The 27,715-nt window shown below is 44.5% G+C and overlaps 1 protein-coding gene across 1 annotated transcript in view; it reads left to right on the forward strand.

Annotated features, from left to right (window-relative positions):
* Positions 1–25,547, forward strand: part of LOC138565119 (zinc finger protein 184-like) — a 252,517-nt gene extending 226,970 nt beyond the window's left edge. Inside the window, exon 4 of the mRNA XM_069642956.1 lies at positions 23,203–25,547. Within this exon, the coding sequence (XP_069499057.1) occupies positions 23,203–24,779 (1,577 nt within the window). The 3' untranslated portion in view covers positions 24,780–25,547. The remainder of the gene's footprint in view (positions 1–23,202) is intronic.
* Positions 25,548–27,715: the final 2,168 nt, after the last annotated feature.

A 27,715-nucleotide genomic window follows, 5' to 3' on the forward strand; every position in this document is an offset into this window, starting at 1 on the left:
AGGCCCATATACACGGCCTCAAGACCCCCCAGCATCTGCCGGGAACATTAGAAGAGGAACAATAGCTGCCACAACGGTTCCCCCTCCCACCACTAGGTATCCCCATCTATACTCCTTTAGGACGACCAGTTGCAACAGGTGTCCTCAACAGATAGCCTCTCTGTGGGCCCCAAATATCTTTCGGGCGATATCGGGGTGACAACATGCTCCCATACTGGGTTTATTTTTTTGTTTCTTTTTTAAATTTTTATTAGTTTGTTACAAACTTTTAAAAAAGGAAACTGAATTTAAGACATTCGAAATTCTGTATATCATGACATGTCACTACATGAATTTTCGGTGAGTAGGTCCTGTTTTTATCCGTTCTCTTTCATTTTTGAGATGTCGGCAGACAATGAGATCTCTGATAATAGTTTGGATATTTGCTCCAAAAAAGTAGGCAGAGCAAAGCTCAATTTTGAGTTCTGTCACTCGCAGATAATTTGCCACTATTCTTCTCCACTTAGCATTGGTCTTTCTGAAATGAGGGCTCCCGATGTTCTTCATACAGGGCAAAACAAGGGTAGACGTTTTAAGGTTTCAGCTGGACCTTGACAGAAACGGCACTTGTCATCCATGACTAGCGTGATCTTTCGGCTTTCAAGGATTTCCTTTGTATGGAATAGATTGAAGCGAAATCTCATGAATAAATTCTGATGATGTTGATTGGGGAATTTCTCCAAATACTTAGGCAGTTTATTCATGGATTTCGTCTCTACATACGTTCTTGAACAATTTATATTTGTGCCTTTTGCCGACTGTGTCAGACCAATCTTGGTTACAAAGTTTTCTTTGTACTGCCTCAGGGTTAGTCTGCAGTGTGATCGTGGAAGTGCTGATGTCTTCTAGATTTTTGAGGCATCGGTCAGTCAATTTTTTTCAGAATTGGTTCATTCTTGTATTTACAGTCAGATTGTGGTATGTTGAACTGTGAGGGCGTATCGTTCATAATTATCTTTCTGTAAAGCGACAGTGCACTCACTCCATGTCACTCTGACATTTATGGAAACCAGGCCCAATTCGTACCTTATGACAGTCGGAATACTTTTTGGAAGATGGAGTAATGCTCGCCAACATTTATTTTCCGGGGGTTGACCACAGGCTCTAGAGACAACTTAGTGTGCAATCAGCTTCGTGGAGTAAGGCAGGGACAGCTTTCTGCTTGTAAAAGAATATTACCGGTAGCATGAAACACTTGCAGAATTGTTTGTAGATTGTTATTCCCTGTGCTGTTAGTTGCTTAATGTTTGCCTTGATGGTAGTCACCCATGGGGAGTCATTTGCGCTTGAGTTGATGCGCATTCCCAAGTATCTTCTTGAGTCCACTTCATTCAGTATTTCTATCCCTAGGTGCCAGTAGTATCCCTTTTGATTTTTTTCCTTCCATTTAGGTTTTAAATTGTCAGTACCTCTGATTTATTGGCGTTGATGTTTAGACCATTATGCTCAACGTAGATTTGGAGTAAATTCAATCTTCTTTGTAGACCGATTGGTGTTAGTTCTAATATCATGAGGTCATCAGCATAAAGCATCCATCCCAGTGATTCTCCATTGATTTTTGGTGGAAATGAGTTAGAACTTTCCAGTGCTTCTCCAAGGTCTGATAAGAACAAGTTAAACAAGAGTGATGCCAGTGGGCAGCCCTGTTTGACACCTCTATGTGTTTTGATCAGTTTTGAAAGGAGGCCAGATTGGTCAATTCCATTTTTTAAATTTTGACCTCATTAGCTCTCTGTCGATGCTATCGAAAGCGTGAGCTAGGTCTATAAATGCCAAGTAAGTTTTGTTTCCTTGTTTGATTGCTTTGATTTTTAACAAGTTGATCAAGAGTAGATTGAGTCCACAGCCCACTCTCCTTACAAATCCTGTTTGTCTGCAATCGTAGTTATGTGAACTTTTGATCCCAGTCGTCATTTTTGTTTGTAACAGGGATGCAAAGACTTTGCCCAGCACGTCAAGAAGCGCAATGGGTGATAATCTTTCGGGTCCGTTCTTATTCCCTTCTTACATATCGGCACCACAAGCTTGCTATTTCCTTGGATCATGCAGAAATGGGCCCATTCTTCAGGCGATTCTTTCAACACCTGATTGGTTAGACCGTCTGGGCCAGGCGCTCTGGAAGAGCTAGCATTTTAAATTTTTAATAGGATGTCGTCTTTGTCAAAGTAAATTTCCCACTTGTCAGCATTTGGCAGTTCCGGATCTGGAGTCATCCCTTTTTTTTGTATAGCTCATCATAATGTTTAACCCAAGCTTCTTCTGGTTCCATATTATTTTGAAGTGCTTGCTGTGGGTCATTTAGATTATTTATGAGCCGCCAAAGGTCTCTTGTGTTTCTGTTGGAAAGGGCTTGCATCATGAGCTCTGCATCGCGCTGCTGAGTTATACATTTGTGGGAAATTAGCCAGTTTTTATATTTCTGTTTAAGTTCCTTCTGCTTGGTGGCTCTTTCTGCTGACCGCAAATGTACAGTTTGTCTGACCTCTTTTTGCAGCTCTTTTTTTTGTATCAATATTTCGGGATCAAATGCGTGTTTTTACTTGAAACCACATCCTCTATTTTCTTGCAGGATTTGTGGTTAGCTGTGTTTAGTCGTAGTCTGTTTCTGCCAGGCTTTACCATCACAGCTGTTTTCCAGAGATTTTGGGTGAGGGACATCTGAAGATTGCACCTGAGTTTTAGTAAATCATGATCACTGTCCTTTGTTGGTGTTACTTGAAGGGAGTCTACTCTTTGTATTGCTCTTTCTGAGATGATGTAGTCAAGCGTAGATTCCTGCGCTCCTCTTTTCCACGTAGCACAAGGTGGCATGTCTCTGTGTGTTTGACCGTTCAAAATGAACATATTTCTTTCTTCCATTTCTTCCGTCCAGGTCTTTGCCGTGTTTACTCTGGCATCTGGTTTGTTTTTGGCTTTATTTTTGACATCTTTGTCTGAGATTAAACAATTAATGTTTAAATCGCCACATATTGGTATGATTGGATGTCTTGTTGAAGTATTGAAATGATCGATCATGGTGGTTATTTGATCGATAAATTGAGTAATGCCTGTTGTTTTGTGTTGCTAATAAAGGTTCATGATCACTATAGTATTATCCAATGCGTCAGATTTTTGAGCTAATTGCAAGACGGTTATCTGATTGTATGGGCTTGGATTGTCAGTTTATTTTACTTGAAATCCAGTTCCCTTTTTTATGAGTGTTAGGAGGCCCACCATTGGTGTTAGGGAGAATTCTCTGTTTAGGCTGAATTTCCTAACCTAGTGAGTCCCCCAGCAGCTTTGCTGGATTTCTGGAGTTCGTTTTTTTCCATCCTGCCAAGAGTGAGACTCTTTTCTCCCACTCTTGGACATGAATGTGGTTAATTCCTTTGAATGTCAATGTGTTCTATGGGCTATGGGGTCTTTTACTCCATAGGGTCTCATGTGTTTTGCTATGTGTGTTACACCGCACCCTCCGTGCCGTAACACTGGGGTTTTCTAGAGGATCCCCACCATAGACTCCATACCCTGGGACTGACTACTGTCTCCCAGGGCATGTGAAAGTCACCATTGGCTTTACTAGACCTAAATTTACTAACAGAACTAGTACAAACCACCCTATTGTGGACGTACTGGTAGGGGTAATTCAATTACCCCTGGGTCTGTTGTTCGAGGGGGCACTGTCCTGTCCCCCCTCGTCGAGTTTTGGCTGGTGGCAGTGGAAACTACTTGTTATATTCGACCCCGAATATAATTCTATGGGATTCTTCCCATTGTTGGAGGCTAATACTTTTTCCCGTTAGTCTCTAACATACCGCCGGTTTATTTGTCTTAAATAAATCTATCGGTTGGTATTTTCTGCCAGAACTCGGTTTTTAAAATGGCGTCTGTGTTCGCCTCTGTAACTCCGAACCAAAGGTTGAGCCCTTTGTTCCAATTTTGGCGGGCTTCTGCACAGAAGCCCTCCAAAGTGGTGCCATTCTGTCTGGGTACCACAGGAGGTGTGGGAGGGGGTTTAGGCACCCTGGACTGGACTGAGTTGCCTTGCCAACTCAAGTCGCACTCTCGTGTGATTGGCCCAAGTGGTGAGCCACCCCGCTCACCACTTAGTGTGTTTTGATTGACAGCTAGGCTGAATGAATGGGGGTTTTCTGCATAAAAGCAGGGCTTTTGGGACTGGATCTTCAGAAGTTGCCACAGGACCTAAGAATCCGACGAGAGTAAAGCTGAGCTGACCTGCAACGACAACACCTCCGGTGGAGCCCTGCTGAACCGTCTCACCACTTCCCAACGACAGAGGAGATCTCCCGGCTGGAGAGTCTTCTTCCCCTGACTGGTGGGAACAACCAGTCCCTTTGCTTTTTCTTCGCTTCCAGGGCGTAGTGGTCGAATTGCCCGTGCTGAGCACCCCGGCAACCGGATAGCCAAAAGCCCGTACAGCGACCAAAAGGGGGTGTCTTGTGACGGAGCACTCCGCGGCTGGTCTCTTCCCTGGTGGTGCAACGATCTTCAACTTTCCTTCGACGACGAGACCATCTCATCTCTTGGCAAAGCCCCGACTTGCATCCACCACCAGGAACAACTGCCCCCGCCGGAGCTGTCTCTGCACTTACAAGGTACTGTGTCCGCCTGGCTTCCCTTGTGACGGTTAGCTACAAAGACTCGAAGTGCATTTTCACTGTGATACTTTTTGGGACATATTGCCTTGCCTCTCTCCGAGTGGGCCAGGCCTCTGAACGTTGTGATCCGCAGTAGACCCTGCCTTACTTGCCTTGCATTTGCTTCGTAAAAGTGTTGGTACCGAGTTGGTTTCATACCCTGCCTTTTCTCTCCCGTTCTAACGAATATTAGAGTGCCATCTAGGTTAAAGCATTCACCTCTGTCTGCAAATAAGTGGTGCCGGTGAACCTAGACTTGTCGAAATATTGTTAGGGGATTGATATACTTATAGTAATTGTGATTGAAGTTGTTTGCCGTAATAGTGCCAGTGTGTTTTCATAGATGTTTTTTTTAAATAAATAATTATATATCTTTACACCCAAGCTCTGTTCCGTGTCTGCTTGTTCTACTGTGTAAATTGCCCTATTTTGTATACTCCACATACTGCCTAACTTTTCTTGAGGGAAGTCTGACTGCTCAGCCACAGCTACCAAGTGAATCTGTGTGTTACAGACGGCTACCAAGTGGGTTTACTGCCAAACACCTGTAGGCCTAAATCTTTTGCAGTGGTCCCAGAGGGAACTTCACAGGTTTCTGCTTAACAATTGGTCGACCCTTCTTTCCTTTTATTGCAGGATTCATGAGTGTATCAAATCCTTCAGCAATTGGCGGAACAGATAACCACGTTTCTTGTAAGCATAATCGATTTAAGTTGCGCTCATCATTAGAAACCAAGTGCGCAAATCCTCTGGTGTTCCATGATCCAATTAAAAAGGTTGATGCTTGTTGCAGTACTGGGCGTTAACTCTTATTTCCAGAGCAGCGTGCCTCGGTTAGCTAGCTCCACGTTTCTTGTTTTGAGACTGGAACTTCCAGACTCAAATTTTTATTATTCCACTTTGTTGAATTGTTAGGACAGTTGTGATTTTCAATGGAACAGTATGCTCATTGCTTATTTTTTTCTTTGTGGTCTTGGCCTCTCTGTTCCATTGTGAACAATTGATTGTTTCAATCTTAGTGGGGCTTTTTTCAGTTTGGAAATTATGCTGTAGCACTTTTCGTGAGCTTCTAATTTCACAATCTTTTGGTGAGGCTTATTTTTCTCTGGCAAAGTTTTTTGTTTTATCGTCGTGGCCGGTGTCATGTAGTAGTTCCATGATACCAAATCCTAGTGGGAGTAGCGACTGTGAGGCACAGAGCAATAGATTGCAGATCATCCTAGATTGTATGTGCAGACGAATGCGATCATCTTGTTGGTCTTCAGTGAATTCTACTACGGCGATATCGTCTGACTTTATTGCTCGTAACGATGCTACGTGATGGAGAAGACGTAAAACATCTTGGCGTTTCAAAATCAATCCTTCGTTTACTGACAAAATGCATTCCAATATTAATTGGTTGTTCGTGATTACTTTTTTTCCAGTTTTTTTGTTGTTGTTGCGAATATTGTCTCTGTTTTCGTATTCTCTGGGTTTATTTGACTTACTCAGTTCGTTGCGACTCGAAATAGGAGTCGTTACTGATTGTCTTGTTCCACATTGTGGTCTATACTTCTTAGTGACCAAGTCCTCTAGGTATTTCCTTTCACAAGGCTGTGGTTCGTGATTGTGAACTTTGTCGTGGCACAGTTCTTCAGGAAGCTTTGACTCGATTATTTGTCTCTTTTCAGCTAGAGTGAGGTAGTTGTGCTTGGGAGAATGTTGGTCATTTTTCTCCATCGCAACCCTGCGACACAGCCAGTCATTGTCTTTGAGTTCTATTGGCCGGTTTATTGCTGCTACAATCGACTCTTCCCGATCTTCTAATTCTTCAATTTCAGGGTCCATGTCATGTGCTGATAGATTCAGCAGGTTTATTAAGTCATCAGACGAGGTGTTCATCGAAGTTGGGGAATGTCAATTCTTCTTTTGCATGAAGTTTCTTGTTTGTTTTTATATAAATTTGCTGAAGTCATCTTCTTCATTCCTGTAGTTTTTCCTTTTGCTTCTGCTGAATATGACTGAGGTATCGTCGAAATTTCCACAAACTATTAGGTTTAGGCTGTTACCCATTGGCAAGATTTTTTGATTTCTTGGCCTGGGCAATTTTAGCTTCACTTATGGTCTGTTGGCGAGATTTACATTTTTGGAACATTGGGTAGCTGCGGCTAACTGGGTTTGTTACTGATTTTGTTGGTGAACGTAAATCTATCGGATTTCCCACTATGCCTTCAACATCTGCAGATATAGACGGTCTAATAGAGGGTCCCAGTTCTTCCATTGTGGGGATTGTCTTACGAGTTTCAGTCGTTTGAATGATTTGGGGTGTTTTGAAGTTGCTGCTTCCTCATTGTTGCAAGAGTTGCCTAGAGTCGGGATGGATAATCTGAGGCTTCTTTGTGTGCCCAGTTTGTCTTTTGTTAAATTCAAGGTTTCTGTTTGAGTAAGAGTTATTCTTTTGATGACATGGTCAATTTGCCTCTTGATGTGCTCATTTGCAGTTGTCTAATGGTTCCAGTTTGTCGTTGTCCCTGTTTTTGTTCATTTTTAATAGGAGAAGTGTTTCTCGGGCCACGTCTGACAATAGTTTTTTGTCTTCTTCATTGATTTTGAGTTGTTCTACTAATGACGTTTGAATCTGATCTGTTCTCTTTGTGTCTTCGTTTATTTTTGTTTGAAGCACAGCTATGAATGTTTCGATGTTTATAAGCTTTGAGGGCATCATGGCTGTTAGAGTGCTTTGTTCTTTGTAATTTTGTATTGTTTGTATTGTATTGTATTGTTATTTAATTATTTATAGAGCGCACCGGGCCCAAGGGCATCTGGGCACTTACAAGTTTAGTTTACAAGGAAGGTAAAGGAATAACAATAAAGATCATGAACATAGAAAGATATGTTTATATACTTAAATGAGTTATACATATTGAGCTTTACATAATATATACAGTAATATAAATAGATTGTATTGTACAGGGTCATGAGTCCATGGATTCAAGACATATCAATGGTCACAAGAATGCAGCCAGCGCTTGGCATTCAACTTAAAGGAATGGAAGGAAGGTAACACTCTTAAGGTGTCAGGTAATGAATTCCAGAGTTGTGCCGCCATGACAGGAAAGCTGGTGCCTCCTGTCTTTTTTAGTTTGAAATTGGGAATTCTGAGGCTGTTAGATTGCGCTTTTCTGATGGGTCGTTCTGATGTGTGTTTGGTGAATTTGTCCGTCAAATAAATAGGAGCCTTGTTAGTGAGGCATTTGTAGGTAAGGTTAAGTGATTAAACTTAATTCTGTCATTTATGGCAAGCCAGTTGATAGACCGTCTCTCATGGGAGGTATGCTGCGATTTTGCAATGCCTAGAGCAGTTCTTGGGGCATTATTTTGGAATGTCTGGAGTTTATTGGTGTTGTATTTGCTGGTGCTTAAGTATAGTGCATTGCAATAATCCAACTTGGATAAGATTAGTGCCCGTGCAATCGTAATGCAGCTTTCAGTGGTCAAGAAAGGCTTACATGCGTAGATCAGTTTGCAAGTGTAGCTGGTTGCGGATGCTGTGGCATTTACTTATTTTTTGAGGTTAAGAGCAGAGTCTAGGTAAAGTTTTTACCTCCATAGCAAATTTGATTTTTATACCATCAATAGTGACAGAGTTATATTGAGGAGAGAGTTTATTCAGTCTATTGGTGGACCCAATGATTAAGAGCTCAGTCTTTTCGTCATTAAGACATAATCCATGGGTGGCCATCCACGTTTGTATAATTAGTTAGATATTATTGATCGATTCTACATTTTTGTCATAGTCTCCTTAGATAGGGATGAGGATCTGAGTGTCGTCAGCATAGTTGGTATAGGAGACACCCAGATTGTCAAGTATATCGAAGAGAGGCTTCGTAAATATATTATACAAAGTAGGGGAAACACAGGATCCCTGTTGTAACCCACATGTGATGGGTACAGGGTCTGCTGCTGATGACGGTGAGAAAACTCTTATAGATCTATTATCTAAGTAGGACTTTATCCAAGTAGTGGAATCCTTGGAAAAGTGGGCCGCTGTTTTTAGATGGTTGCACAACACTTTGTGGTCGACCAGGTCGAATGTGGCAGATAGGTCCAAAAGGAGAAGAATGGACGCTTCTCCTTTGTCCTTCCCTTCATCTAGTTGGTTCTTCAAGTCAAGAAGGGACGTTTCAGTCCTGTGTCTTGGTCTGAAGCCTGATTGGCGAGTGCCTAGTAGGTTGTTGATCTCTAGATGTGATTGAATCTTTAGATAGGCAGCTCTGTCCATGATTTTAAGTAGAAACAGAACTGTCGTGATTGGCCTATAGTTAGATGGGATGCTAGGGTCGAGATTGTTTTTTTTTTAGTAAGGGTAATACCCAGGCATCTTTAAGATTGCTGGGAACTGCACAGGATTTGAAAGAGGAGTTGATGAAGGTGGTGATGAAAGGAGCTAGGTCCTTTGCGGCTTTTTTAATGATAGGTGCTGGGCAAGTATCTCCGAGGCACCGGGAGGGTTTGAGTGAAGTGATGATTTTTTCAACTATCATTTGTTGAGATGGACTTAAATGTGACCTGGTTGCATGGTTTTATTTGATTGTTGGTCATTTCTAGCAAGATGGCTTCTTGAGTTTCTAAAGCAATCCTGTGTAACGTCTTTTTTTTGGCTGTGAATTTGTCTTGGAGCTTGGAGATTTTATTGCAGAGGGCATTTTGGATATTGGTACACCAAATTTTGTTTTTGATGCACGAGTTATTGGGAGCAACCGGGGATTCCAATTCTCTTAGTATGGAGAAGATTTCCCTGGTACTTGAGTGGGCTCTTTTAATTCTGTCATTGAATGTTTCTCTTTTAGTTTGAATAATTTCTTTTTTGTATCTATCTGCCAGGGAGATGAGGAGATTTTTATTCTGATTGGATGGGATCTTTTTCCAGCTGGATTTAGCCTATTTTTTTTCTTTACGGAGGGCTTTTAGGCTAGTAGTGAACCATGAATTTAGGTGAGCTAACGGTTTTTCTTTGCTCAGTTTCAAAGGTGCTATGACGTCAATAGCAGAATAACAAGTCTGTTGGGTTGGCAGGTAGGTAGATAGGATTAGTTATGGGTTGGAACCGAGGTAGGTGGTTAGCAACTGGTATGTTCTTTTTACATCTAGTTAGGGCCGGTGGGGCCATGGGCTTAGCAGAGTTGGTTTGGGTATTGTCTTGGATAGTGAACAAGATGAGGTAGTGGTCTGTCCAGACGGCTTTTCATTTATATGCTCGTACATCTTTAGAAATGGAGCTTAAGATATTGATGGGGCTGACGCGATGTTTGGGTTCAGTTCATGCATAACTTGCTGTATGATCTTTTTTGAATTTGCTCTTTCAGGTTTGACACATAGGGCTTCATTATGACTCTGGCGGTAGCCGGGAATGAGGATTTACCCGTCCCGGGAATTCCCCATTGACGGGTGCCGGAATATATTACTCCCCATTCCCATTTGAGTCCCATTGGACTCAATGGAAATGGGGAGCCCGGATGCACCGGCAACATTCTTGAATGGTGCCGGTGCATCCGTCGAGGTCTGCGAGCGGGTGACGATCTGCTTGCCAGGTGCATCCGGGCTCCCCATTTCCATTGAGTCCGGAAACAACGGTACCAGCAAGCTTACCGGTGCCATTGTTTCCGGACCGGCAAACCTGTAATGACCCCCATAGTTTCCTATTATGTGTGGAACTTCTCACCTTTGGGAAGTCTCTCTGGATGAATGAAGAGTCAGATGAGGGTTCTTCCGATGTTGATGTTGACTCTTTGCTCGCATCCGCTCTGTCATGGTCACTTGTCTTGGCAATTAGCGCTCTAGGTTTGTTTGAACTGTTCTCACTTTGTCTGATTTGTGAACATATGATGCCTGGAGGAGTAGTCGAGTCAACTCTCCTACGTTTGCTTGACATAATATTCAAACTAGTTCATTTAAGAGCGTACGTTTCAAATTGTGCAGAGATTCTTTGTTTATCTGCTCGGGTGTTCTCCATTTGTGATGATATTTCAGCTATGTCACGTAGTTACTTATCGGCAACTGCTAATGAGTTTTGCCGGGGTGGGGTAGTTTCCTTGGTAAGTTCAGACTCATTCAGGGTGTCACCTGATTTTGTTTGCATAAGAGGAGCAAACTTAAGTTTTCTTGAGTTTCAGGAGGGATGTGCTTCACTTCACCTATTCCTGGTGAACTATTCGTAGAGTTTGTGTTATGCTTTGATGTGTCGAAGCCCATTTCTTTTTGAGCTAGGGTTCCTGATATAAATTGCTCAAATCCATGAGGGGCCATTGTCTTGGTAATCCCTGCGGTAACACCTTGTGTTCATCCTGGCTGGTTCAGACACAGCTCCATGATTATGCCAACAGGATCGACTGAGGGCCGAGGGGCTTGCCCTGTTTGTTTGTTGCAGTCACGATTGACTGAGTCCATGGCATTATTGGTTGCAAGCCCTGATGAACAATCCGTCTGGGCCTTGTTAGCGGCATCCCTAGGAGTGATCTCACTGTCAGTCACTTTGCAGAAGCATCGACAGTGCCAAGGACAACTCATTTGTCATTTCTAAAGAGCTGAAGGAACGCAGCCAACGCGGGTGATACAGCCACTCCTGCCGCTCTGCCAGCTAGAGCAGAAAGTGAGAATACGTTGGATGCCGGTGCGTGCATTGACCCACTAACGCATGTTCGAGAAATGTCCTTCGAAGAAGTGAGCAGAATTACTATAAGTAGAGCCCCTGCAGCCCTTGCGCAAGCCCCGCCTCCCGTGATTATGTTGTTTGTTGGTTTGCATGGCACCTCTCCTCGTTCTCTGTCTTCAGCTGGGGCCTCGCTCTGGAACAGCCTCCCTGCCACTCTAAAACTTGAGAACCATCTGCGGTTCTGGAAGCACCTCAAGTCCTTCCACTTTGCTTCTGCATTCGCTCCCACTCTCACCTGCTGATCTGTTCTCTCTTGGCACTGTGCACCTGGCCACCCTCTGTCCTCCAGGCCCAGGTACCTGCTCACCCTGCCACCCTCCCTCACTGCCTCCAGGCCACCCCTTCACTGGGGTCTGTATCTGTACCCATACAGTCCCCCTCCCCCTTTTTTCTTCCTGCACTTATCAGACCTACCCTGTCTGCTGCCTTAAACCCAGCACTTGCCAATTGCTGGCTGCACTACCACAGTTTGTTGCCTTTATTATTTATGTAGTTATTATTAATCTGTTTCTCCTTTGCTCCGCACTTTCCACTTCTCCCCTTTCCATGCGCTTTTCCCCTTTCCCTCTCCCATGCACTTGCGCATTCTCAATGTCACTGGGCCTAGTAAGATCGTTGTTTTGTTCTCCCCTGTTCCCCTCCCTTGCCTTGTCGCGCTCTGAAACACTTGTGTACGAGAGCGATAGAAATAAAATATCAATATCAATATCTCTGCTTCAGGAGTAATCATGTAGGGAGACATGGTTCACAGTGTGAGGTGCACTTACCTCTTCCTCACCGCTGATGGTGCATATTTTTCTTCTGGTGCATATTTCCTCAGCGAGAAAGCTTGATTGTTGCAGGAGGCAGAGGCGCGTCTGACGTCTCGTCTGGGGCAGGGGTCTGGTCACACGAGCCGCCTTGAGTTCCAATCCCGACGTCCTAGTGGAAGGAAGGTTCTTTTACAATTCCGACATGGTCCCCGGTCTGCCCAGGTCTACCCAGGGTACACAGTAGTGGAGGGAGTGTTTATGGGTTAGCCCCTCCTCCTCACAGATTGTAATGGGCAGCAAGGATAGACTTCAGGAGAATGCAGGATACAAACAAACAGGATGCAGACAGTCCCAACACAGGAAACACTCCTGACACTCTGCGATGCTCTGCGTCGTGGTATGTGGTATTTATGGGTTTGTCCCTCCTTCTCACAGATTGTAATGGGTAGCAAGGATAGACTTAATGCAAATGCAGGGTACAAATGAACAGGACACCAACATTGCCAACACAGGAAACACTCCTGGCACTCGGTTTCATATGTTTCACAGTAGGCCAAAAGCTGTAACCATTGTTCTGGAATAGGAGGAGGTCCTCTGTACCATGCACCCGGAACCAAGGTTCTCTCTGAGATGGAGGCTATATTCAGAGAACGTCGCATACAAATACTTGTTTTATCAAATAAGCCCAGTAACCATATTTTTGAGGACTCAGGAATTGAAATACCTATGATGTCATTACAATTATTTGAGCCCAGAATTCCCACACCATGGAGCAGTCCCATGCCAAATGTATAAAATCTGCATCTTCCTCATTGCATCTCTCGTCGAGTCGATGTCTCCCGATGGATTTTCTCTAGTTTGGATGGGGTGTGATGGGTTTGGTGGAGTTATTTGTGGGGCGTTAGCCTAAATTCACTTTTCAGGACCTCTGTTTTAGTAAGTGTGCATGCCTGCTTCCATTGCTCATCCGTGAGTGGTACCTGAAGAGAGGTTTCCCATATCACTCTTGACATCAATTGGGGCCTACTAGTGCCAGGCTTAAGCATTCTATAGATAGTTGGCACCAGCCTACTGTAGCGGGGAGGCAAGGTGATCTGTTCTGCAATGGGAGAGAACAGCGGGGCGTCTGGGGAGCAATGGATATGTTGCTCTATTGTGTGCTTAAGTCGCATGTATAAGAACATCGTAAGGTCATTTACCAGGCCCATCTCTCTTAGCCGCTGCAGTGTTAGCAGTTGGCCATACTGGTATAGGTCGCCCAATGTGTGTACCCCCAGCTGGTCGGGCTTCTGATAGAATAGTTTCCCTTGGGTTAGAGGAATCCCTTCAACATGATATAGCAACAATGCAGGGAAATATAGGTCGCCCACCCATAATTTGTGCGCTATTTTCCTCCAAGCCACTTTCATCCTGTTAACAGTTTGTATTGTTGCTCTCAGGGGTACAGGAACCCCACAAGGTGGACCTCAGGTTTAGGAGGTGTGTGATTGCCCTCTCGATGCGCAGATGTAAACCACCGTATTGTGCATGCCTGCAGCTTGTAGGGCCTGACCAGTGCCTCATATGCCACCCCGGGGCTGTTTCCCAGCCCATGTTAATTTAACCATTAAAGATTTGATTCTGCGCCAAAATGTCTCAGATGCACCAGCAGAAAAAGTATTGAAGATATATAACAACTTGGGCACCAGCACCATTTTTGCAAGAGCCATACACGCTGCCTGTGATAACGGGAGTGGCGTCCACCCATCTACTTTTGCCTCCAAGCTCTCCAGAGTTGCAATGTAGTTATCTCCATAGAGATCAGCCACTGTAGTCGAGATATTGATGCATAGATAACGTATTTGGTCCTCTCTCCAAACAAGATCCAGAACGATCTCTTCCCTACAAACACTAGGCGTTGGGGCTAAAAGCTCTGATTTCTCCCAGTTAATTTGCAGACCATAGAGACGCCAGAATACCATAACATCCTCGATAATTGCCTGGAGATTGCATGCTGGGTGTTTGACGTACAGCAACATATCATCCGCGTAAAATGATATAACATTGATTGCTGAATACAGCTTGATCCCTCTGCGGTGGTGATATTCACTGATGTGGCACACCAGAGGCTCCACAGCCAGGATAAACAGGAGGGGTGACAAGAAGCAGCCCTGTCATGTGCCCCTAGTAGGTGAGAAGGCATCGGATTGTATAGCGTTGGTCAGCACAACGCCCCTAGAGTCGCTAAATAGGAGCCTAATCCAGCAGAGGAAGTGTGTGCCCAGGGCGGACCTGCAAAGGACTTTGAATATAAAGGTCCACCTTTTATACCTGTGGGGAAGTGAAAGGGCCGTCAGGTGTGTGCGATTCTGGTCAATTGCCTGACTCTGCCTGACCCTTGTATTGGGACATGTAAGGTAAACTGCTCTGGTGCTAGTTGTCTTCCATGTTGTGTGAAAGTGTTTGTGTCGGAAAAGGGAGTTGACAGTGTTTTGGAATATCCTATGTAGTGGGATGGGGAAAAAAGGGTGTTGAAAGAAGGGGGATACCGTGTCTCGCCCGTCGGTGTCCCATTGCTGTGCCCCAAGGAACCCCCATCCAGGTGATCCACCCTCACTGGCCCACCCCCAGGAACTGGATCCAATAGTGATGGCCATGTCCTGGCCACCTGGATGACAGATCCCCAGGGACCAGATAGGGACACACCTTCAGGTTTCTCACAGCCTTCTCTCTCCCACCTGCCACCTCCAATGTAGTTTAAGGTGAGGCCCCCCCCAGGGAATATTATCTTTCAAGGGTACTCTCACCTCTTGCCTCTGGGGGGGTCTGTACGTTCCTCGCAGCTCCCGGTGTTTCCTTTAAGGTCTCCTAGGTTGCTGTTATGCGGTCTCCATCTACCGTCATCATTGGTCCTGCTCAATAGCCTAGTAGACCTGTTTCCCATAGTTATGTATCAACATCTTGATGTCACCTCGATAGACGGGATCTATTATACCGACCATGACATCTAGGCCATACTTCCAAGCTAAACCTGATTTAGAAACCAGCCGCATATAGGTTCCTTTTGGGTGGGGACAAAATTCGGACGGTAGGAATTTAAGGGTAGCCCAACTTTTATCAGTCTTTGACCACACTCCTGACACACTCTTGACACCATATGTGATAAGTCAGAAGAAGGAGTAGGATAAAGGGGTGGCATTTCAAACACAAGCTCTTATTCAAATAATAAGAAACAGGATGTAGAGGTGGAGCCGAATATCCTCACCCAAAGCTCCTCTCCCATGATGCCTATATGTTGGGAGCCAGAATGTGAAACATGTGTGGAACATGTGCATTGCCAGTAAGAATACCAATACCAAAGAGAATTCTGGAAGTAAGATTTCCATTAAGTAAGCCGTACATGTATACACGACAATATGATGGCCATTTGAATGAAATCCCGGAGGAAGAGGGAAAAGCAAGCGAGAAAGCAGATTGGTGACGTCATGAAAAGCAGAGTTGACGCACTCAGAAGAGTTACAGAAGATGAGAGAACATAAATATTGTCTAAGCGCTAAGTTCAAGGTGTTAAAGATGAGCAACATTTCAGGCTCGAGATGAAGATGTTCATGCTACAAAAATAATGAAGAAGTTATTGAATCATTTTATAAGTGTACAGAAGCAGTGACGCAAGTAGACAAAGTATTCTTTAAGGCTGGCTATGTAGTGAATAGATTGCGGCGATGCGCCAACGTATATATATAGCAAATATAAGGACTATGGATGATTCCACAATGCACTTTAGCAGAGCTGGATTCCGAAAGCAGAAAGGCGTTTTCAGTGTGTCGCAGGTAGAAATTGAAAAAACTCAACCATAGAGGTGGATCAAAGAAAGGTTTGGTTGGATCAACGCCAAGGCCGTCTTGGGCTTGGATGTGCGTACAAACGATTACAGAACGTGTGAAAGAACAAAACTCCTGTCTCTAGTGAGAGGCGAGAACATTGAAGATGTCAGAGGTTCAAAAAATAATAGTATTTTAAATGCAGCAAGGCTCGAAATCGTGGTCTATAGTCAAGTGGTCGGATGAAAATAGACACTATGATGAACTGTATCAACACTGCGACGACAGAGTATGCTATACTCCCTCATAATCTTCAGCACGCAGAACATTTCCAAGGCCGAGTTCAAAGCCTTAATTGATTAGTAGGCTGCAAGTGTGATGATTGATTTCCAGGGCTAAGCTTTGCTTATGTCCAGCCCACTGGCACCTAGATGCTAGCCTGCATGCTGCTTACACATGTGGAATATTACAGAGGGGTACAAGGGAGCCCTATAGTTTGTATAACCAATGAGACATTGTGTATTTGATGACATTCGTAGTGACCTGCACTAGAAGAGGGCTTAGTCCCTCCACCTGATGTTAGAGACCCAATTACTTTGCTGACCAGTATGGAACGTATACCTAGATATTCTTTGTAAGCCAATCACCATTTCAAATAAGGTTTTGTAGTGTGCAACGTAGATTGATGTCAATTGTGACAAGTTTTTAGTATATAACTTGCTTTTTTTAAATGTTGAATTGAGTGTGAGGATCGAGCGAGTTGTAACTCAGTGTTTTAGATAATTGACATTAAAACAGTCGCATTTTGCCAACTGCCTGAGTCAGTTTTGATTATTGATGTTTGAGTAATATTCTGCATCCCCATCTGTCTCTATGTATTGCTATCTTGTCTTAAAGGGCTGGGTCGGCTGTCCCAGTTCACAGACTTGTCTCTCCCTATCACTAGAGGGTTTGTCCTACCTAATTAAAGTATAACTTGGTTGCTCGTCATTAGGGTGGTTGTCAAACTAAAGAATCCATCCTCTGTCCAAAACTATCCTACTCTGACCTTGCCCCTCATCAAAGATATTCAACCAACGAAGATTAAGCCTGGATAATGACTCCCTTCTACCAGTCCAACTGGTTCAATCTTAGGGGCTGTTTTCTGATAGTCTTTAGCAATAGTTCTGACAATCCCTTGTAATTCCTCCAAGGGGCTTCTTTGGGCTTGGCAAATGTCCAGCAATTATTCTTTCTTAGTGATATATATATAGGTTTTTGGACTTTCCTTTTCTTCTTCTCTATTGCAACAAGGGAGTAATGCCTTTGTAATGCCCTTGGCTTCTTCCCCGACTTTCACAAACATTATGATGAGGGAGAGGACTTCTGTAGCACTCTTTAATCTTGTTATCTCTCCTGCGATTATTGTTAGGAGGGAGGTTACTCCTGAGGCAATCTTCACTCCTGGTATCTTTCGTGTAATTAATGTGACGAGGGTGATTACTCCTGATGCACTCTTCATTCATCGTATCTTTCGTTTAATTAATATGACGAGGGTGATTACTCCTGATGCACTCTTCACTCATCGTATCTTTCGTGTAATTAATGTGATGAGGGTGATTACTCCTGATGCACTCTTCACTCATCGTATCTTTCGTGTCATTAATGTGACGAGGGTGATTACTCCTGATGCACTCTTCACTCATCGTATCTTTCGTGTAATTAATGTGACGAGGGTGATTACTCCTGATGCACTCTTCACTCATCGTATCTTTCGTGTAATTAATATGACGAGGGTGATTACTCATGATGCACTCTTCACTCATCGTATCTTTCGTGTAATTAATGTGACGAGGGAGATTACTCCTGATGCACTCTTCACTCATCGTATCTTTCGTGTAATTAATATGACGAGGGTGATTACTCCTGATGCACTCTTCACTCATCGTATCTTTCGTGTAATTAATGTGATGAGGGTGATTACTCCTGATGCACTCTTCACTCATCGTATCTTTCGTGTCATTAATGTGACGAGGGTGATTACTCCTGATGTATTCTTCACTCATCGTATCTTTCGTGTCATTAATGTGACGAGGGTGATTACTCCTGATGCACTCTTCACTCATCGTATCTTTCGTGTAATTAATGTGACGAGGGTGATTACTCATGATGCACTCTTCACTCATCGTATCTTTCGTGTCATTAATGTGACGAGGGTGATTACTCCTGATGCACTCTTCACTCATCGTATCTTTCGTGTAATTAATGTGACGAGGGTGATTACTCATGATGCACTCTTCACTCATCGTATCTTTCGTGTCATTAATGTGACGAGGGTGATTACTCCAGATGCATTCTTCAATCTTGGTATCTTTCATGTAATTACTGTGAGGAGGGAGATTACTCCTGATGCACTCTTCACTCATCGTATCTTTCGTGTAATTAATGTGACGAGGGTGATTACTCATGATGCACTCTTCACTCATCGTATCTTTCGTGTAATTAATGTGACGAGGGTGATTACTCCTGATGCACTCTTCACTCATCGTATCTTTCGTGTAATTAATATGACGAGGGTGATTACTCATGATGCACTCTTCACTCATCGTATCTTTCGTGTAATTAATGTGACGAGGGAGATTACTCCTGATGCACTCTTCACTCATCGTATCTTTCGTGTAATTAATATGACGAGGGTGATTACTCCTGATGCACTCTTCACTCATCGTATCTTTCGTGTAATTAATGTGATGAGGGTGATTACTCCTGATGCACTCTTCACTCATCGTATCTTTCGTGTCATTAATGTGACGAGGGTGATTACTCCTGATGCACTCTTCACTCATCGTATCTTTCGTGTCATTAATGTGACGAGGGTGATTACTCCAAATGCATTCTTCAATCTTGGTATCTTTCATATAATTACTGTGAGGAGGGAGATTACTCCTGATGCACTCTTCACTCTTCCCCAAACCACCACTGGTTGTCCCGTTGCTCCTGTTATTTCTTTTCTGGTGGGGGCTCGCGACCGGTTCTTCTCCTTCAATCTTCCTCTTATTAGTACTTTGGGAGATTACTTATTATCACTATATATGTTCATTTTGTCCTTGTCTTGGTGGTGTTTAAGTCTTAAGCGAGGAAAAGAGGGAATATTACAGTATTGCTTTCAGGTGGGTTCTCTGAGGGCCTTAGGGATTTCATGGTCTCGAGGTCAAGAGAGTTAGGGAGTCTCTCCCTGAGGTCCCGCTATCCGCCGCCCCCACGGGGATTGTTGTGTAGTGGCCTCACCTCCCTAATCTCACAGGGAAGGGCTTCCCTCTGGGGAGACAGGATGAGATCCCGTGAATCGTCACAGGGGCTATAGAAGTTTGCCTTTTTCTAGATTCAGTGTTACTTCCTTGCCACACCTCAGCTGCTCCTATGAGTCAAGCCAAGGTAATATTCCTCATTGCCAATTGCAATCTGCAAAGGGCTTGGTTGGGGCCAAGCTGTGGCTATAGAGGCTGCAGTTCCTACAGCTGGCTCAAGCCCTTTCTGAAAGATCTTCCGGGCAGCCACTATGGGTCAGCAGTCATGCTACAGCGATTTGATTCAGACAGGACTGGTTAACCCTCCCCCTCCAGTTCCCTGCAAGGGAGGCCCCAATGTCTCCTCCTGTGCAGGGTGTAGGATATACTCTTCATTTGCTAGGACAGTAATATGGGGCCCTATAGAAGTTTGCCTCTTTCTAGATTCAGTGTTACTTCCTTGCCAATCCACAGCTGCTCCTACGAGTCAGGCCATGGTAATACTCCTCATTGCCAACTTTGGCTTGGATGCCCTGCATGGACAATGCCTTGCATCAGCGCTGAGGATCCGCTCGTTCATGATTGCTCCTCTTTTCTAGGAAACTGATAAGTGATGTATGAAAGATGCTACTCACGCTAAGCAAAAGGACCAGAGCTATGCCGGGGGTACAGGGAACTCATTGAGTACATCGCCCCTTTCAAACAACTGATATCTGAAACCAGTTGGTTGGTGGAGTAGTCCAAAATGGGCTGTAAGATGAGAGAAAGGATGCCATGTGTCTGGCCCTCCCAACCCCCACAACTATAACCACTCTTCTAAACATGATCACACAAATGCGATCATAGTTTGCAAGAATGTTATCCAGCTCCACGATACCCGAAATATGTCCCTGTCTGCCTTTTACATTGGACAACTCCAATTCCCCAACATGCACCCAAGAAGAAAGTAATTGCCAATGACCAGAAAACCAGGAATTGTACTCAAAGGACCGCCCACACCTGTCCCAGCCCTCAGATAAACATACAGTCCAGGTGTGGCAGTACTACCGAGCCTCCTGTCCTTCAGCCACTTGCCATTACACCTTCCTCAGCCACTGTGCTCCAGGATCCCATGGTTAAGCCTTCATAATCATTGCCTTGATTGGAAGCAATGCATCGTGTCTTTACCGCCATATGTGGCATGCTGTTAGACATCCAAAGTACAGCAACGTGTTTTTCTGGTTGAGGCAGAGTCCATACTTCCTCGTTGCACTGTTCACTGTCCAAGCATCCCATTTTCAGCTAAACCCATATGCCTTGACAAGGAATAATCACTCTTGCTGGAGGAGCTGCTTTTCTGCCAGACTCCCTAGAGAATGTGCTAAGAAAGGCTTTGAGGAACCCTTTGTCTCTCTCGGATGAACTCCCATTTTTAATGCAAAGGAAAACAGGAAGCTTCGAGAGTCAGCATTAACTGCAGCAGGCTGGGTGAGGCTGGGTGAGATTAAGGTGAACTATCCCATATGCCAGGTAACACCACAACCCGTTGCCCCTTATACTGTTAGGCAAAGTGTGTATGCAGTACCCTCTGGGAACACTACAAACAACTCTGACTACAGGTATAGGAAACCCAACCTTTGGTATAAGCTTGTACTACACAGTTATGGTAGCGTTTTGATCTGCCAGGCTTATCTCAAGAGGGGTCAATGTGAGCTGTAGGGGAGTTACACAGAGATTCACAGTGACACATATTTAAATAAACCCTTACACTCAAGGTTTCTTGAATAAACAATTATTAATGTATTTATCAGTCAGTTAGAATAAGCCTTCTTCAGAAAGGAGCAATATAATAGTAACACACAAATACACTTCAATACTGTACACTCTTAGTTTCTAAATCAGTAAAGACCCTTTTGGGATGGCCCACAGACACAACCTACACCCTCAGGTGACTTCAATAGTTAGGGTGCTGGGGACTTTAATATCTTACTGTTGGCATTTAGAGTACTGTAATTCCTCCTTCCAGGAACCCATCCACATTCCCATTTGAGCCCCCATAGGGCTCAATGGGAATGGGGAGGGAGGTAATAACGGGTAGATTACATCTGGCCCGTTATTACCTCCCTCTTCCCCTCACGGGACCCGGAAAGGACGCCTGGTTATACCTGGCATCCGATCCGGGTCCCGCGAAGGGAACCTCGTAATATGCACTCCCGGAATGAAGGGGCCCGGTCCCGTACCGGTCCCCTTCATTCCGGGAGCGCATGGGTCATAATGAGACCCTCAATGTAAAAGATGATGCCTATGGAGTTTGTCAGGCTGCATAAACAAAAGAGAAACAAAGCTCAGAAATAACATTAAAATACATGACAGTGTGGAGGGGAAAAGGGTCTCACTCTCTCCAGGTTAAAAAAAATCAAGTCCTCAAAATCCAGCAAAGTTGCTGGGGGTCTCTAAGGTGGAGGGAATTAGCACATTTCTGAGAATTCTCCCAAACATATACGTACAAGACTAGTTGATGAATGCTTGCATTTTCACAAAACTGGATCTCGAGGGCAGCAGTTACCTGATTAGTAGGCATTACAGGGATAAGTAAAACACCCACTCTCATATCAAACTTTGCCACTTCTCGTTACTTGTTATGCCATTTGTGGCATTCAACGCCCTGCCAGCTTGCCAATATTTTGTCAACCAAGTGTTCCAGGATTTCATCAGAGAACTTGCAGTGCTATATTTCAGTGACCTCTTGATCTGCTCCACAACATATCACCATGGAAAGCACGTTTGTTTTTGCTTAAGATTTTATATATTAAGGGCCTCATTACACAGATGGCGGAGAACCATGGCGCTATTAGCGCCATGGTTCATGCCGGTAAAATACCAGCACCGCCTTGGCGGAAAGGGGAATTACCGCCCTATTCCAAGGTTGAAGGGGCGGTAATTCCCCCTTCCACCATTGCCCTTCCCCATTCCCATTTTTGCCCCATAGGGCTCAATGGGAATGGGGAAGGCGCTAATACGGTACCGCAAATTGCGGTACCGTAATTAGCTCCCTGGGTCCCTTTGCGGGTTGGTTTTTAACGCCTGCAAAAAGCAGGCGTTAAATCCCCCAACCCGCAAAGGGACCTCGTAGTAAGGCGGTAAGGATTTACCGGTAGCAGTATTTTACCAGTACCGGTAAATCCTTACCGCCATCCGTGTAATGAGGCCCTAAGAGTCTGTGCATCTTTGAAATAGGGCACTGCCTTGAAGTGTTGATGGCCACAAAGATATTTATTGCCATGAAAGTTGACAAATGATACTTCTTTTTACAAAGTAATGTGGATATATGTGAATTATATGAAGTGTCCAGAATCCTGATCTTGTGTAACTCTGTTTCTTACCCTCGCTTTGGGACAGGGAAGATGTAGTGAATGTTGGGATGAGTAATGCGATAAAAGCCTTCAAGTATTAGGGCTTTCAGGATTTCTAGCCTCTCCACTCTCAGGTCTTATTGCAGCTCTCCCAGGTAGGCGAAGAGAGGAATACAGTTGAACACATCCCTTTCAAGAACTTTAGAGTAGTGTGGAAGGAGAGACAGAGGGGCAAATGTAGCCAATAGGTTCAGATCAGCCCCTTGCTTTTATAGGGGAGGGATGACTGTGGCTGTTTTGAAAACTGAGGGAAAGCAAGCAGAGTCGAAGGACAGGTTGAAGAGTTCAGCGAGGCGAGAGACCACTAATATCATGTACATTGTGAGCTATACCCACTGTGTTTTCATGTTTACATCTTTTGCTCTGCACATCTGCACTAACTGGGTCCATCCAGTGCTGTGGTGATGGCTCCTGGGGTTACTAGGACAGGAGACCCTGGACAGCTCTACTTTACCCATTGTGTATTATGCACTTCCAAGCAGCATAGGTTCTAAGCTGGATTCCTTTCATTCACTCATTCATTCACTCAGGATCTCCGTGTGTGGGTGAGAACGAGACAATACTTCAGCCTTTAGGATGTGTGATGACTGAAAATTATAACTGCATCTTCTGTTTCTTTCAACAGGAAATGAGGCCATTACAAAAACGGAAAACCTGAAAACAAAGCATAAACCTTGGACCAGCCGCAGAAAGAAGAGAAATTCTCTAGAAGATGGACATGGCCTGTCTAATAAACTGGTAAAGAAATCGGCATACTCGCAAAAAGCCCAAATGTCCTCCACGTGTGCAGAATGCGGGGAAACCTTTGTGGACCGAGCCAGCTTCCTAATGCACCAGAGTTGTCACTCGATACCACATCAAAGCACTTACTGCAAAAAGACCCTTTTTTGGCACTCCCGACTCGTGAGGCACCTGAAAATCCAAATGAAGAGGAAAGTGATTGGCTGCAGCCTCTGTGGCAAATTCTTCACTAAGAGATCCAGTCTAGTCATTCACAAGAGATCCCACATGGGCAGGAAACACTACAAATGCACAGAGTGTGACAAAAGCTTCACTCAGGGGTTACATTTGTGGAAGCATCAGAAGAGCCACACTGCCAAGGAGCCGCCCAAATGCGCGGACTGTGGTAAACATTTTACTAGGATGTCAGACCTGAGGAACCATCAGATGACACATTCTAGCGAGAAGCCCCATGAGTGCAAGGAATGTGGAAAACACTTTACTCGGAATGCTTCCCTGACGAGACATCAGATGATACATTCTGGAGAGAAGCCCTTCACTTGCCCCGAATGTGGCAAGAATTTCAATCAGAGGTCACACCTGAGGAACCATCAGTGGATACATTCTGGTGTGAAGCCATATGAGTGCGTGGAATGTGGTAACCACTTTACTAAGACTTCAGACCTGAAGAGACATTGGAAAATACATTATGGAGAGAACTACTATGCCTGCACAAAATGTGGTAAATATTTTACTAGGATATCAGAGCTGTGGAAGCATCAGAGGATACATTCTAGTGAGAAGCCCCATGAGTGCAAGGAATGTGGTAAACACTTTACTAGGATGTCAGAACTGAGAAACCATCAGAGGATACATTCTAGAGAAAAGCCCTATGAGTGCATGGAATGTGGTAAACACTTTACTCGGATGTCTTCCCTGAGGAACCATTGGAGGATACATTCTGGAGAGATGCCCTACACATGCACTGAATGTGGCAAGCATTTCAATCAGATGTCAAATCTGAAGATCCATCAGAAGACACATTCTGGAGAGAAGCCCCATGAGTGCACGGAATGTGGTAAAGTGTTTACTAGGATGTCAGACCTGAGGAACCATCAGAGGATACATTCTGGAGAAAAGCCCTATCAGTGCATGGAATGTGATAAACACTTTACTCGGATGTCTTCCCTGCGGGTTCACAAAAGGATACATTCTGGAGAGATGCCTTGGACATGCTCCGAATGTGGCAAGAATTTCAATCAGATGTCAAATCTGAAGATCCATCAGAAGACACATTCTGGAGATAAGCCCCATGAGTGTACGGAATGTGGTAAACACTTTACTACGATGTCTGACCTGAAGAGACATCAGAGGACACATTCAGGAGAAAAGCACTGCAAGTGTCCAGAATGTGGTAAGTGCTTTACTCAGACATCTTACCTGAGGAGACATCAGAGATTGCATACAGGTGAATTACACTGAGGTGTTTACAACTAAACACAACCTCAGTTAATTGACAGTACCTGTGCATCGCTGCAAAGAGAGCAGCAACTCATGTAACATCTGCGCTTGAAATTACAGCAGAGAAGTTGCACCGATTATGGCTCCAAACTGCACAGCAGCCACAGCGGATATAGGAAAAACTGAACGTAAGTGGGGCACCCCATGCATATTCTATCATCTCTCCTGTGGGGTTAATCTTCTGTAAACCCTAGTTATAGACCCACATCAGAAGCCAAAGCGAAATCTCCAGGAGTGGAAACCCTTCACGGAACACCAGGAGAACACAAGGAACTAATGCTCGGCTGATTCCCCCGCAGGACGTTATCCCAACAGGGCCTGGCTCAGGAATAAACACATCTCACAAACCAGGAGAATAAAGTAAACTAGAGGAGGAAATGAAGTAGCAAGTGTAGAAAATAACCAAAACTTCACTTAAGAACACTTTCCAGTATATATGTCATGAATGGGCGGGCCACATTTTTAAGACAAATTCTAAAGAACAGTTTGAGGAATTACTTGATGATGTACAATAGAGGCTGCTGAACTTTCAAACCTGTGCGGCCTATGTATCCACTCTGAATTAAACCAAGCAAGGTAACAGAACACGTGTTATAGCCCCATCTCACCCCTTCAAGTATTAAGGATCTGTGATGTTTTTGCTTTTTTTACAGTGCAAATAATTTGGCCAAAAGCCATCACTTTTGCAGGATGTTTCAAGGACCACTCATAAAATATTCCAATACTTGAGTGACTGAGCAGTGATTCTTTCTCCACAAGGCGTTTGGCATGTGGGTGTGGCGGTCCATTCGCATAGAAATTAGTGATTTCACTGGGACCAAATGGTCCATTTTAGATCAAAGTGCCCCAGAGAAATAGATGAAAAAGCCATACGTCCTGAAGCCAGTTCAAATAGCCTATGTAGTTAGTTATCTGTAGCTACAGTTCTCCAGCTTTGGTGTCTTTCATAGATGTACATGGTGTGAGTAATTGTGACTTTGAGGTTTATAAAAATGCATAAAGCATTTCTCTCGGTGTGTACCTCGGATATCCTTTCATTTTCCCACCCTGACCCTTCCAAGCAGATTATTAATCCTTTATTATCAGCGAGAAAATACTCTGGGGGGAAAGGGTGGCAAAAGAATAAATGTACACATTCATCACAGGTCTTAAGACTTGGACAGCAGAGCTGTCCATCTGTGGTCACAGAGGCCTTACAGGTTCAGACAGCAGACCTTTCCCTTTGGTTACCCTGATCCTGCAAGCTCAGGTGTCAGAGTTATATGATGAGATCATAAGCTTACATCGATGTATGCCATGAAATGCCATCACGTGAGCCCAAGTATACAACCATCAACACAGCAGGAAAGTGTCCTTTACATCAAGGACGCAATGCCATAATAGCAGCGGCACTCGCCCATAATCAGCAGTAAAGTGTCCTTTACATCAAGGACGCAATGCCACAATAGCACCAGCACCCGCCCCTAATCAGCGGGAAAGTGTCCTTTACATCAAGGACGCAATGCCACAATAGCACCGGCACTCGCCCCTAATCAGCGGGAAAGTGTCCTTTAGGACGCAATGCCACAATAGCACCGGCACTCGCCCCTAATCAGGGGGAAAGTGTCTTTTATATCAAGGACTCAATGCCACAATAGCAGCAGCACTCACCCCTAATCAGCAGGAAAGTGTCCTTTACATCAAGGACGCAATGCCACAATAGCAGCAGCACTCGCCCCTAATCAGCAGAAAAGTGTCCTTTACATCAAGGACGCAATGCCACAATAGCACCAGCACTCGCCCCAATCAGCAGGAAAGTGTTCTTTACATCAAGGACGCAATGCCACAATAGCAGCAGCACTCGCCCCTAATCAGCAGGAAAGTGTCCTTTACATCAAGGACGCAATGCCACAATAGCAGCAGCACTCGCCCCTAATCAACAGAAAAGTGTCTTTTACATCAAGGACGCAATGCCAAAATAGCAGCAGCACTCACCCCCTAATCAGCCGGAAAGTGTCCTTTACATCAAGGACGCAATGCCACAATAGCAGCAGCACCGTTCCTAATCAGCAGGAAAGTGTCCTTTACATCAAGGACGCAATGCCATAATAGCAGCAGCACTCGCTCCTAATCAGCAGGAAAGTGTCCTTTACATCAAGGACACAATGCCATAATAGCAGCAGCACTCGCCCCTAATCAGCTGGAAAGTGTCCTTTACTGAAGAACGCAATGCCATAATAGCAGCAGCACTCGCCCCTAAGCAGAAGCAAAGTGTCCTTTACATCAAGCACGCAATGCCATAATAGCAGTAGCACTCGCCCCTAATCAGCAGCAAAGTGTCCTTTACATCAAGGACGCAATGCCATAATAGCAGCAGCACTCACTCCTTATCAGCAGCAAATTGTCCTTGTCATGATCACTGCTTCCAAGGAGTCAGGAACAGCCCAACATCCTTGGAAGCAGGCCCCTAACCGTTATCTTAGGCACCAGCCGGTCCCCACTGGGACCTTTTGGGCCTTGTCCTGGCGCCGGTGGCACCAGGCTCATCAAAGTCATCGGTCCCGGCACTGGAAGCGCCGGGCTCATATTATGTATGAAGATGCTTGGGTGGACTTACCTGCAGCAGACCATGCTGCTTACTTACCAGCCCCTTAGAAGTCCTCTGTGAACAGGAACTACTTTCTTACCTGGGTGGGGCAAGCTCCACTCCCTGGATACAGCACTGGAACACTTCTGGAACTGGAACTCTTTTCTTACCTAGGCGGGGCCGTGGAGGAAGACGCCTCATCACTCCAAGGCTATTTAAACCACACCCGATAGATGAAACGTGCTTCGCGTTATTCTGCATCTGCAGCAGAACGCTCACCGAGTCTGTTCCGGCCTTTCTTCTTTCGATCCTGAACCTGCAAGAATTATAC

The sequence above is a fragment of the Ambystoma mexicanum genome, chromosome 1p (assembly GCF_040938575.1).
Source record: "Ambystoma mexicanum isolate Mex_15411 chromosome 1p, UKY_AmexF1_1, whole genome shotgun sequence".
Classification (NCBI taxonomy): domain Eukaryota; kingdom Metazoa; phylum Chordata; class Amphibia; order Caudata; family Ambystomatidae; genus Ambystoma; species Ambystoma mexicanum.